The sequence below is a fragment of the Hetaerina americana genome, unplaced genomic scaffold (genome assembly GCF_022747635.1).
Source record: "Hetaerina americana unplaced genomic scaffold, ioHetAmer1.1.p SCAF_53, whole genome shotgun sequence".
In the NCBI taxonomy this organism is placed as follows: Eukaryota; Metazoa; Arthropoda; class Insecta; order Odonata; family Calopterygidae; genus Hetaerina; species Hetaerina americana.
This window is the reverse complement of record NW_027287128.1, coordinates 114,894-128,831: the sequence shown is the minus strand read 5'-3', so window position 1 is coordinate 128,831 and position 13,938 is coordinate 114,894. Positions and strand designations below refer to the sequence as shown.

At 37.2% G+C, this 13,938-nt stretch overlaps 1 protein-coding gene across 1 annotated transcript in view; it reads left to right on the top strand.

Moving 5' to 3' along the window:
* Positions 1-13,938, top strand: part of LOC139694728 (limbic system-associated membrane protein-like) — an 84,149-nt gene that overhangs the window by 64,780 nt on the left and 5,431 nt on the right. Inside the window, exons 4-6 of the mRNA XM_071593227.1 lie at positions 2,402-2,615; positions 2,967-3,252; positions 3,391-3,527. Of these exons, the coding sequence (XP_071449328.1) occupies positions 2,402-2,615; positions 2,967-3,252; positions 3,391-3,527 (637 nt within the window). The remainder of the gene's footprint in view (positions 1-2,401; positions 2,616-2,966; positions 3,253-3,390; positions 3,528-13,938) is intronic.

Here is a 13,938-nt window from a genome sequence, read left to right as displayed (position 1 = left end):
TTGGTTTAAAGTTTCTACTCCATATGGGCCCCAACTACGGTATATTTATATATTACATTATGGCTATGTAAACCATATTTTGGCGAATGAAGGCTTAGGAAATGTAAAAGAATAATTTTTGATATTAACTCCTGGATTTTTCTTAACGGCTTGAATATTAAAATGTAAAACTTCGGCACATTTAATTTAGAAAGAGCATATTGAGTGATGATTAGACGAATTAGGCAGTTCTTGAAGATTTTTCGGAAAATATATCTAAATTTATATAATACAATATTAATAGTATTTTTAATTTTTTTCCACGGAAAAATACGTTCACCTTTTATTAATATCTAAACATGGAATTTTATCTCAATCCTTTATTTTTGCTATACACCCAGGTTTTTTCACCAAGTTGATTTAATTCCTTATTTACGTAATAAATTTAATCGATTGACGTCGCAAAAACTCCACATCGCCGATCGAAAACGTTGAAGACCATATAACGAAACCGAAAGTAGAGGGGATATTCTTAGGAATTCTTCCAAAAAAGTGAATAGTGGTGAAGCCAATCGGATCGATATTTGGCATACTACCTTGATCAAAAAGTTCCCGGAATAACCACCGTGTGGCGCTCCCATCGTTCCGATTTGAGTTCTGTTTTTTTTGTTAAATTGGTACATCTGTTGTTGATATTTCCTTTAAATCTTAGTGTCATAACATGACATTTGCAAAAGTTACGTAGCCAAGAGTACATCTATCTCTGTGTGTGTTGGCGATTTTTTACAATTGCAGAAATGGATTTAAATTTGCAACAACGAACTTGTATTAAATTTTGCGTAAAAAACGGATTTAGTGGCGCACGGACGTTGGAAATGTTGGAAAAGTGTTTCGGCAACGATTCTCTAAAAAAACGGTCGTTTACCAGTGGCACGAGCGGTTCAGAAGTGGTCGTGAGTCAATCGAAGATGATGAACGCAGTGGCAGACCATCGACATCGAAAGTCGGTGAAAAAATTGATAAAGTAAAAGAAATGTTGGTCAATAACCGCAAATTAACCATCAGAGAAATAGCGGAGGACTTGAACATTGCCTATGGATCCGCCCAAGACATTGTGGTTAATGATTTGGGTTTCCGTCGCGTAGCAGCAAAGTTGGTGCCAAAAGACCTCAATTTCATGCAAAAAAGAGACCATGTTGACGTCGCAAAAGACATGATTTGCGAGGCTGAATCCGATCCCACATTCATCAAAAGGATCATTACTGGAGACGAGACGTGGGTTTATGAGTACGACACGCAATCCAGACATCAGGCAAGTGAATGGCGTTCACCAAATGAGCCGAGACCAAAAAAACCACGTCGTTTTCAGTCAAAAAAGAAGGCAATGCTGACGGTTTTCATGGATTACAACGGTGTAGTGCATCATGAATTTTTGCCAGAAGGCCAGACAGTAAACAAAGAGTATTATTTGGGCGTTATGAGACGTTTGCGTGAAGCAATTCGCCGAAAGAGACCAGAAATGTGGGCAGAAAACTCGTGGATTTTGCACCATGATAACGCACCGTCGCACAGTGCTATCATTATTCGTAATTTTTTGACGAAAAATGCAACAAATACCATCCAACAGCCACCGAATTCACCTGATTTGGCTCCCTGTGACTTCTTTCTGTTCAATCGAGTTAAAAAACCATTACGGGGAACGCGTTTTAGCAGCCGAGAGGAAGTAATGGAAAAATCGCAGGAAGCACTGATGGACATACCGGAAACCGACCGTAACTTTTGCAAATGTCAAGTTATGACACTAAGATTTAAAGGGAATATCAACAACAGATGTACCAATTTAACAAAAAAAACAGAACTCAAATCGGAACGATGGGAGCGCCACACTGTGGTTATTCCGGGAAATTTTTGATCAAGGTAGTATGATCTGGGGACTCTGACTTAAAATCTGGGCGGCAAATCTGAAGACCCAAGCCAAACTACTTCCAGATAACTTATTTATTCAATTTGGAGGATACCAGAAGGTCGTATTACTAAAAGAATTCATTCAAAAGCTTCACGCGTATCTCGATTCCTCTTGAGGTTAACCTTTGTACTTTCCACATCATTTATTTAGATGCATAACCATTTCAACGTATGAACTAGGGATATTTCATCAGACTAGCACTACCAATCGTGTCATCAAAAGACTAGCAACACTAAATAAGTCTACTCCCTCAGTTGATGCGTTATTTTACAGGCTACTGACCATGGTTTCGTTGCACTTGTAGCTTACACTGCTGAATTTATAATGCTGAAATACAAAGTTTACCTATTATTCGACTGAACACTATGATAAGATTTGTCCAGCGAATGATTTTTTTCTAATCGAATTATCATTGTTTGCTATGTTAAATTCCTTTATTTTTCTTTTCCCCTATAGGTCACATGGCTGCACCGTAAAGATGATGCAATTCACTTGCTAACGGTCGGTAGGCAAACATACAGCAGTGACTCACGCTTCTCACTCGCATATCGTTATCCAAACAACTGGCGACTTCAAATTTTGTTTACCAACAGACGGGACGAAGGCCTCTACGAATGTCAAGTGGCAACGCATCCAATAAGGGTCAGAAAAGTGTACCTTAAAGTGACAGGTAGGTTGCATTTTATGGTCTTCTTGAGTGAATAGTAGAAACTATGACTTTTCAGGGTAACGGTAATGAAAATATTTTGGATAATGAAAATGCTTTCTACAGTAAAATATTTTAAGCATTTAAAACAATTATCATTTTCATCAAGTATAATGATAGAAATGGAAGTAGAATGAACTAGAAATATTAAATAAAACAATAAAAACTACGTTGTATTTTGAGGTATTCCTTATACTTTCATCAATTTAAAGCTAAAATATGGCTTGCAACTCAAATCTAATGAACCGCTATGGTAGTCAAAATGTCGGAGAAACCACTTGTATTGGATTACCTATGCGTTTCATATTTTTGCAGCTCCTCAAATAAGAATAGTGGATGAGAATCGTCACGACGTCCACGAGAGGTATTACAAAGTCGGGAGCGAAGTTGAATTGACATGCCTGGCCACCCAACTGGAAGAAAGGGACGGTCTTCCCGAGGTGGACGAGGGTAACACAAGTCAAAAGGACACGACAACATCCCCAGCCCCTCCCTCTCCACCACGTAGGAGTTTCTCTGTGCTTAGGGGCGCCGCGGGTAGGGTCCTATGGAGACAAGGAGACTCGGCCATCACTCACAATTCTAACGGCAGAGGTGTGGGGTAAGCAACAGTACGCATTATTCATTCCAAATACGTGTATTAAATGCATTTGAATAACTTTATTTGTAGAAAGCCATTCATCCTGAAAGTGTAACTTTGAAATCATCACAAGCAATCTTTCTCCAATTTTATTCCCAGGATCAGAGTGAGTGCAGGTGGAAGAAATGTAGCTCTGACGCTAAGGATTGAATCCGTGACGAAGGAAGATGGAGGCAATTACACCTGCTCCATTGGCACTATCTCTTCGGCCACGGTCTTCATACACATCTTAAACGGTATGTTTCCGTTCAGAAATGTTACACATTAGTAGTTTTGCATTTCGACAGGCATATTCTAGAACCAACGACTTTGGTTGAAATACGAACCTTCAGATGTTATTATTGGTGGATTATTTGATGTAGAACTGCCATTTTTGTCAAATAAGTTGTGTCGCGGAATATAGGGGAAAATTTTTAATTTGTACTCCGAACTAGGATAAAATAACCCCTAGATTGCTACGGTTTACGGATATATCGATAGAAAGCAATAATTATAGGTACTCAAATTCATCAATTTGCTATTAATTAGTCATTTTGGGGATAGTATTTTTTAATCATATAAATGATTTGCCAATTTTTTTGGTAGTTTAATGATTGAGTGTTTAAATTTAAACGAAAGAATTGCTCACGAGCTTAAACAGAAATAATTGAAAGCATATTTAAGCCGTACGAACATAACAAACTGTTTCACCATTGGTAGGAAAAATTGTCTGAATAAAAAAATTAATTATTATTACGAATTTTGACCTCTTTTCTGTAAAACCTAATACAGATAATGATGAATTAGTCGTTTTTATGACCAAAACAGAAAAATTTGCTTCACAAATGGTCACATTTCCCAAGTTAGAAGTAAGAATTTTTGGCAATAAAATGCCGCCTCACGGTTTTCATTAATTTGAAATAAACTTAAAGTATAAATTAAATAAAATTAAGAAGAATTTGCACGTAATCATTTTAATGTTACCCCGGCTTTTAATTTCCACTCGACTTTGAATCAGATGGATTTGAAAAGCCAAGGATTTCCTTGAATATGTCGAGAGAGTTGTCGCGCACTAAAAGCTCCCGAATCAAACTCCAGCGTCCCTGGAAAATTTCTTTTGTTATTTTCCCCGAATAGAGAAATGATAACGACGCTGGCTTTTATCGGGACTACCTTAGATCATGAGATTAAGGGGGCCGGGAGGCTTTTTGCTATGAAAGGATATTCAAATCATATAATTGGTTCGAATTCCATCGAATGTGGATAATGGGGACGATGCGAAACTTCTGTGTCCTCATTCCAGTTCTAAAAAAAGGTGGCGAAATGTGTTTAAGGAGATAAACCGAAAAGAAAACTTAACATTCTACGTTGCCCAACCGAGTAACTAAACCGCTTAAAATTTGAAATCTTCGAACGTAATAAAAATTGAACGAAGAGGTAATTGAATTTTATTACCAAAAAAATTATCATCAAAGAGGGAAACAAATTATAACAGCATAATTTACTAGCTTCTATGAGCTAAATATGTAGCGTGATCAATATAAAATAATTCTAAAGATGACTTGAAGAAAATTCATTTATAAAAACTTTGATTCTGTATACACTCATTATAATATACGCAAAATAATAAAACATCCAATGCAATTAATTGAAAAAAATTAAGTATTCATAATAGGATTTCTAACTTGAAGAAGATGTTCTTAAACTTTCTTCGTATTGATACGTCAGCGTTATGAATGAAAATTAATTTGACACGTCAATGAATGTGATTTATATAAAAATTTGTTTTGCTTTTTCTTTCGCCGGACGTTGGAGAGCTATGGCCAACAAATATTGGAATACTATAATAATTTTAATCGAACGTTGAATTTTTGTAATAGAGATGAATTTATTGAGTTACTCATTCAGAGATCATGCATTTTGACGTTTATATGAGTTCATCTTTGATTAATACTAGAAGTTGGTTTTTCGAACCCAAATTTTGTGTACTCGCACGTACACCCTCGTTAATATTAGACAGAGAAACAGAATTCTTCCATTTAAGGTACTTAGTAGAACAAGACTTTGAGAACATGTTTCTAAAGAAATTTCTGTCTCTACGTATACTCTTAAGACAATTAAAGAGCTGGTGAAAATGCTATTTCCTGATATGCAATTATAGTTGCAGATGATTATCTAATTGTTATTGACGGATCTACGACAATGAAAAAGAAATAATGTGCCAGTGCTGAATTAATAAATAATGTACTCCGATTGTGTACATTGTGCACGATGCAGAAATATTAATTCGGTCATTAAAGTAGATCGTTTTGGTATAATTCTAATAAATCTGCGACATATCACACTGAATTCCTGAAAACTTAAGATACAATCGTTTAAAAATCTCTCAACATTCAATTAATTTACAAGTTCTATGAAGTCACAACATTTGTTCCACCCAAAGAAAATATGAATCATTTTTCATGGGTTTATTTGCATGCAGCTAAATAAAGGTGAAATATTTATTTAGCGTATCACTGATCTGATTATTATTTACATCATTAAAATGTTATCAGCATAAGAATCACTCTGAATGCGATTCGATTGATGCAGATTACGGAGTAATTCCTACGTCAGGAAAGATATGAAGGAGTCCGTTTTCAGCTACATAACACATATTAACAGAAACGATTATTTACATTTTGTCATTTCTATTTCTAAGATACAAAAAAGAATAACTCAGACAATTTTCTGATAAAATCTATGCTGCTATATATTCGGCAAACATACTGTATGTCTTAAAGGTACTCGCTTTCCTATATTTGCCCGTACGCCACCGAAATGGGACCTGACCAGCTCTTCGATATATCTAAATAGCCTCTTCGCCTGAGGCGGGGAAGGAATGAGCGCTGCGACAAGGTCCCGAGAAGTTCAGCAGGAATTCTCGAAAAAGTGAGATTGTGTTTTCGGAGAAATGAAGCAGCTGAAGGGTCGAAGTTGTTTACTTATACATAATATTGCCTTATTTTTCCGCCTCATACCTCACTGCTATTCGAGGGCACCCTATCTCCAAGGCGAAATGGAATTTCTGTTAACGAGATATAAAATTGTCCCAGGGTCTTTTAATACTTCTTGCTACCTTACTATTTGGAGAAACCTACCTCCATGTGATATTTTCTTTTCATCTGTAGTCCGCGAAAGAGTTGTGACCTTATCTGTCACTAACCACGGATTCCACTTTCCTGGCTCCATCATCTTGAGACAGGGTCACAAGAATTCCTATTAAGGCTGTCGTAATGCAGCACTTCAAACTTATAGAAAGGGTGAAAAAGAAGTGTTCCGCTACGACTTTTCTGTTCCCTGAGGTTTTAATACCTTTATTCGAGACGTCATATCCTCTTGATTTTTTTTATTTCCAGCAATTTCAGTTTAAATGGAAAACGCAGCAGAGATGTCTGATTTTGGCGCAAAATAAATTTCTCTACATTTATTTCTTTTTCTATATGTGAAGCAACAGAGAAATAAAGAGAAAGAGAGGTGAACCTTACAACATTTCCTTCGCTAGGTATGCCCGATGATATATTTTTCAAATTGATGATAGAGTGATTCTGCTCTAGGTTACCGCATAGTGAAAATCTTAGAGTAACAAACATCTTCTCCATTCTAAGTAAAAGAAAATTTGCAACGGCAGAAAGGCAACATATATATTGACATTCAAGAATAATAGTTTTCTGAAAGTGGCAGAACGTTGTGAAAAATAACAGAAAGGAATAACAGTCAGCCAATTAAAGAGGAAAGCAATCAAATAGCCTCAGTGAGTATGCAGAGAAAATGTAAACATAACTGGAAATGATATCCTTGGTTCGCCCTAAACAAATTTAACTATGCATTCTGAAATAAAGGAAGGATCAGTAAATGACTGGGAAAAGTTATGAATTAAGTACGAGAGAAAAGGAATCCGGATTAAGCAGGAGATAAACTCAAACCTGCGTCAATCTAAAATTGGTAATTGATGCGGAGTACTCCCAATTTCGAGAAACTAGTTAAAAGACTAGTACTGCCTCAAGCGACGAATTAAGTACAGTTAGTGGGTAGTAACCGATAACACGAATGTTGGAAGATAAAATCTAGGAAGTCATTAGGAGAATGTAGTGTTTCTACCAATAATACAGAACAATGGCAAACAACTTCCTCGAAACTTTCCCCAGGGGCAAGAGAGCGTTTGGATGTACGCTGAATTGCGAAGCATCTCCTGACACCCTTTCATTTTGAGGACTCCATCCACTTTCCCTCGGGACAGTTCCTTGACGTCAGCCGTCACCTCTTTCTGAGAAGCTCCCATTTTAAGATAAAAAACTCGGAACTGTTTGTCGACGAAACCACGGTCAGTTCTCCCCCGCATCCCTCCATTGTATTCACTCACAGTTGCTCCAGTTTTCGCCCGCCCATTCGAGAGAGGGGCCCCTTAAAGATTTTGACCGCGGCGAAAACTGCCAGCATTGCCTGCGTCGGTAAGATGCTTCCCCGGAAGAGGGGTTGATGGCGTGGGGTGAGGGGAGAGCAGGGGCAGAGAGAGCAGAGGCAGATAAAATTGCTACCCTGGGGATGGAGGACGGGGAAGTGCAAGCCCTGAGGGAGGAGAGGGTACTAAAACCCTTCAACTTCCTTTAAGCCTTCACTTGAAAATGTTTTCCTTTAGGTTTTCATCGGGTAGTGTAGTAGCAGAAAGAGAGAGAAGGAGGTAGAGGGGAGAATCCTGGTGGAGGAGTTTTTCGCTGCGCGCAATACCTCTTGGGATGCGACGCGGAACGCTCTTCTATGCCCGGCGCCCCTGGGGAAGGCGAGCATACAGGGCGAAGGTTATTGTCGAAAAGTTTTGGGCGAATCTTTGTGCGTTCCTCTGGAGGTGGGACGGAGGAGCCCTTCCCGACCAATGGTCGTAAAGGGACACGCTACACGTTTAGGATGGAAAGGGGGGAACAGGGGCGGGGGAAAGAAGTCGGCCGATGCGTTGCTTAAGAGCTGCTCCTAGAGTTTGGGCGCACGCCAGAGCAGCGGCAACAAAAGGCTGTACTAAGGGGAGTGGTGGCGACGATAAAGGTTGTCTGCAAGCTTGCTCCCATTCGCTGTAATTTCGTAAACTCCTACCAGGTTGGTGCAAGATGGAGTGATATAAAATGCTGCGTGCATAGTGTCTTCGGGTCTTTGAGACGGGAAAACAGAGCAAAACACGAATATATCGTCATTTTCATGTTGTATAACGACATGCCGCAACATAGATATTGAGATTTTGAATGAAATGTTTCCACCTAGTATGTCATAAGGACATATTAATAAGTTTCTGCATGAAATAGCTACACAGATGCTCAATGAGTGTAAATCTGATGAAGTCGTCGACGTCTGAAAAATAATATATTCGACCGGCATACTACCTTGATCAAAAAGTTCCCGGAATAACCACCGTGTGGCGCTCCCATCGTTCCGATTTGAGTTCTGTTTTTTTTGTTAAATTGGTACATCTGTTGTTGATATTCCCTTTAAATCTTAGTGTCATAACTTGACATTTGCAAAAGTTACGTAGCCAAGAGTACATCTATCTCTGTGTGTGTTGGCGATTTTTTACAATTTCAGAAATGGATTTAAATTTGCAACAACGAACTTGTATTAAATTTTGCGTAAAAAACGGATTTAGTGGCGCACGGACGTTGGAAATGTTGGAAAAGTGTTTCGGCAACGATTCTCTAAAAAAAACGGTCGTTTACCAGTGGCACGAGCGGTTCAGAAGTGGTCGTGAGTCAATCGAAGATGATGAACGCAGTGGCAGACCATCGACATCGAAAGTCGGTGAAAAAATTGATAAAGTAAAAGAAATGTTGGTCAATAACCGCAAATTAACCATCAGAGAAATAGCGGAGGACTTGAACATTGCCTATGGATCCGCCCAAGACATTGTGGTTAATGATTTGGGTTTCCGTCGTGTAGCAGCAAAGCAAGACCTCAATTTCATGCAAAAAAGAGACCGTGTTGACGTCGCAAAAGACATGATTTGCGAGGCTGAATCCGATCCCACATTCATCAAAAGGATCATTACTGGAGACGAGACGTGGGTTTATGAGTACGACACGCAATCCAGACATCAGGCAAGTGAATGGCGTTCACCAAATGAGCCGAGACCAAAAAAACCACGTCGTTTTCAGTCAAAAAAGAAGGCAATGCTGACGGTTTTCATGGATTACAACGGTGTAGTGCATCATGAATTTTTGCCAGAAGGCCAGACAGTAAACAAAGAGTATTATTTGGGCGTTATGAGACGTTTGCGTGAAGCAATTCGCCGAAAGAGACCAGAAATGTGGGCAGAAAACTCGTGGATTTTGCACCATGATAACGCACCGTCGCACAGTGCTATCATTATTCGTAATTTTTTGACGAAAAATGCAACAAATACCATCCAACAGCCACCGAATTCACCTGATTTGGCTCCCTGTGACTTCTTTCTGTTCAATCGAGTTAAAAAACCATTACGGGGAACGCGTTTTAGCAGCCGAGAGGAAGTAATGGAAAAATCGCAGGAAGCACTGATGGACATACCGAAAACCGAATATAAAAAATGTTTCGAGGATTGGATCAAGCGCTGGCATAAGTGTGTTGCAGTCGATGGGGATTACTTTGAAGGGGACAATATAGATTTAGATGAATAAACTTGTATTTTTAATTTTCTGAATAAATTCCGGGAAATTTTTGATCAAGGTAGTATGTCTTATTCGGCCTTCGATCAATGCATGATTTAACTTTTTAAGCGGTTTTTTATATTATAGCTCTCAGAGGAAAATAAATAAACTAGGTAAAGTTTATTATTTTAGTGTTCTTCCAAATGGAGAAATGCGAGAAAAGAAGTTTAAAACATTTATAATCTAGAAGTTATATTTTGTCTTGATGAACAAAATGCTCTTAGGGGAACGATAGGATGTAATAAGTATTGAGTGAGGGATTTGATCTCAATAAATAATTTTTGAATTGGCATAAAGTTGCATCAAGAAAAAAATAGAAGATATTCTTTTACGACTTTATTTGTATGAATGTACAACTGAAATATCAGGTGGATTTCAAAATCAAAATGTATAGAAATTTTCGTTGTGATCAACGAGAGCAGTTTCCTTGGCGAAATTGCTATCATTATATCGTCCATTTGAATACTTTTAAGGAATTATTTGCACCATTTTTTTTAGAGACTACATATATCCTGCGTAATTATTTACATGCATTTGAAATGCCATGCAATAAAGTTGGCACACTGATAATCTCCAAGGGAGATGGGTTCCGAAATATTAACATGATAACATCTCTCATTTTTTTTGCAGTCGGTAAAGCCAAAATATTTTATTTAAGTTTATTTGAGAAATATTAATACCTTGAAATCATTTCATCCTAACCGTCCTGCCTTTGCATATTACTTTTGCTTGTCAACTCCTAATATTTGCAATATTTCTTGCCTTGAGATCCTCTACAACCACAATGATCCGCGACTTTCACAGTCTGCTCCTCTTTTTGAGGTTATTTACTCTTCTATTATATTTAGTTAATTTGATATGATTATCAACTTTCGCAACAACATAAAACCAGCGTAACGCATTTATTTTATACTCATCTGTACTGTTGCATCATATTGATGACAACATTTTATTTATGGATGGTAATTTACAACATGAAATTAAAAACTAATCGCACATATAGTGTTCGTAGGAGCTTAAGAATTTACTTTTAGAAATTTATTTTGATATCACTTGCCATAAAAATTTATCGGTCAATTGGTAAAAGTGATTTTTAACAAGTTATATATCCTATAAACCAATTTAACCTCCTTTTGTGAAATTGATTCTTAATTTGCTAAATTTATAACCTCTCGTGGAAATAAAATGAATTCTAGATGGTCAAAAATGCTCATCTCTTTATCAGCATCTTATTTTCTTGAAAAGGAACTTTGTTAGCGTATCCATTAGAGCCTCTCCTGGTCTTTTGACTTCTCTTTTATGATCCTTCATTCCCATTACCATTTCACAAAACATATCCCTGGTATTAAGTCAGCTATCTTTACCGTTTTATATAACGTATTCATATTCCAAGCCTATCCATTATGAAATTATTGCCCTTAGATACGGGGGCCATTCAGGCTGCTGAACGTTAGCTCACTCAGCAGCAGGCCCTTAAACTGTTTCCTTCCCTTATAGAGCCACTTCAATCAACGACTGCTTATCTAAATTTTCCCAAAAAAGAACAACCTTGTAAACCAGCATTTATTCTATTCCACCATAATTATGGTCACCTCACAAGCGGTTATCAATTGGCTATAAGGTGTTGAAAATTTGGTTAGAAATTGTGTGTCTGGATCGGCTTAGTTATATTGTTTTGCAGACTTACGTTTACATGTTTCACATGTGAACAGAGAGCACGGTTAAGCTAACATAAAACCACAGGGGATGTTTTATCCTTCATTTATATGTGTATTTAAATCGCCAAAGCATTTAATCAATCCTCACTCCAAACCATACCAAATATTTTGTTGGCCCAATTGGCACTGATAAACAGGAAAATAATTCAGTTTAATTTTAAATGTGACGACGCAATTGACGAAAAATAAAATATTAAAAAAGGAAATATTTCGCAAAATTACTTGATAGGAAACCAATAAATTGAAAAGTGGATATATCACAGTTAGTTCTTTGAGTTTATAGTACGTATTTCCTGACTTACTTTGGCTGACTTTACAGCTGGTCACGGTTTTTTAGCGTAATTTACATCTATTGTATTTTTTATTCATATTAAAAGAACTTGGTACTTTCCACAGATTGTTATTACAAGGTGCACTGTTGTTAAGTATATTTGTACCTGATGATGCCGCAAGTCGGTGAAATGCGTTGTACCTTAAAATAAAAAGCTGTGGAAAAGTGCCAGGTTCTTTCAATATGGGCATGAAATACTTCCACCATGCGAATCCTGAAACAGTAGAATACTATTGTATTTTATCGGTTGCCTATTGCTTCAACTATAACGGCGCTGCATGTTAGGCTGTCATGTCCACATATGCTTCGTTCACTCAAAATCGTATATGGCCAACTTCATTTTGCATGTTTTATAATTCTCGAGTTAATTAGTGTTTATTGGTGAAAGAATAGTAAAGATAATGAATGATATTGAAAAGGCTTATTGTTTTAATCATTCTTTACAATTCCCATTTATTATTAAGAGATTGAAAACATTTGAGAACGTCGACCCATTTACTTATCCATTTACTAAAAGCATTGGTTTACAATTATTTCAAAGTAATAATTACACTGAATTCATTATGACGAGCAACTAATTGATAAGAAATGAAGATAATTGGTTGGTGTAATTTGAGAGGAAGCAATGGAATTGAATCCTGCTATAAAGGAGAAATTACTTTCTACACATAGAGTCAAATAGCTGCTATAATAACAGAAAATGGTTGAAATTCTATTTATAAAATTTTTGCTAATTTGACATATCACTGAAGTTAAATAATAGTCGTTTTGATTTTGCCAATTATGTGTATCACATTAAATCAACGATATTGCGCAATAGATCAGTCAGACTAAATGAACAAGAGGGAAATGCGCGGAGCGCTGTGTATTCTCTGCCAAAACTTGTCTGCGTGTGCGACTTCTCCACGACATCTTCTTATTAGATTACTTTGAAAGAGGATTAGAGAAACCTATTTCTTGTCCCGTTTCTGAGAAGGCACTGGAAAAGCATTTTGAAACGAAGCTCGAAACTTAAGTACGTACTACGCTATGTCTGGAAATGTTCCTTTATACTACGTGACCCTCTTACTCAGCCATTTAAGAGATTTAAGTGATTAAATTTTGAGTTCTTTGGCGAGAGAGGCTTTAGTGCTAAGCATGAGAATTGTGCAACTGCATCTTATCAACAAATAGGTTGGAAGAGATGGAGAGTCCCGAGAATACGTTTATTGAGTTAAACTCAAACTTTTGTAATGAGCTACTCATAATTAGAAATAGAGGGAAATTATATACAGAAAAATTAGTTGACAACCTCGACAGAACAGATTTTCTCAGGAAAGGAAGTATCTTTAAATCTGTAAATCCATTTAGCATGCATGCTGCATCACTATGAGGCAAGAGAGTCCCAGGTTAGTGAATCGGTACCAATAGAAGGTCACACGCTCGCCAGATAAACCAGTCAACTGATTACAATCATTCCTGAGCATGTTGTGTTGTGATGACACGTATTGTATTTTGCTTCTTTCAGGGAGAAAAATGACCTCCACCTTCAAGGGATCTTGTTTAAAACATTTCGCGCAGTAGGGTTGTTTGCATAACGTTTTACGATAACAATTGTGAGGTCCGTTGATTTCAACGATATTTTTACACTTGCAAATATAAATAATGCCTGAGGACATTTGATTTTGACCACGAGAGGGTAGGAAAAATAACTATGCATGAAGCAGTGCTTAAAATTATGGTGTTATAAGTTGCGTTTCAAGCTGCCCCAGGGCCTGCCTGCATTTAGTTTGCTTTCTCTCATAGTAGCCAATCATTGTGTTAGTTGAAGACATGACGATGAAAAATATTGCAGAATCAAGTACCTAGCAAATATTGGATAGGGGGCGGGAGTAAATAAATCTAAGAACTTTATCAAATAATGCTTTTTTGT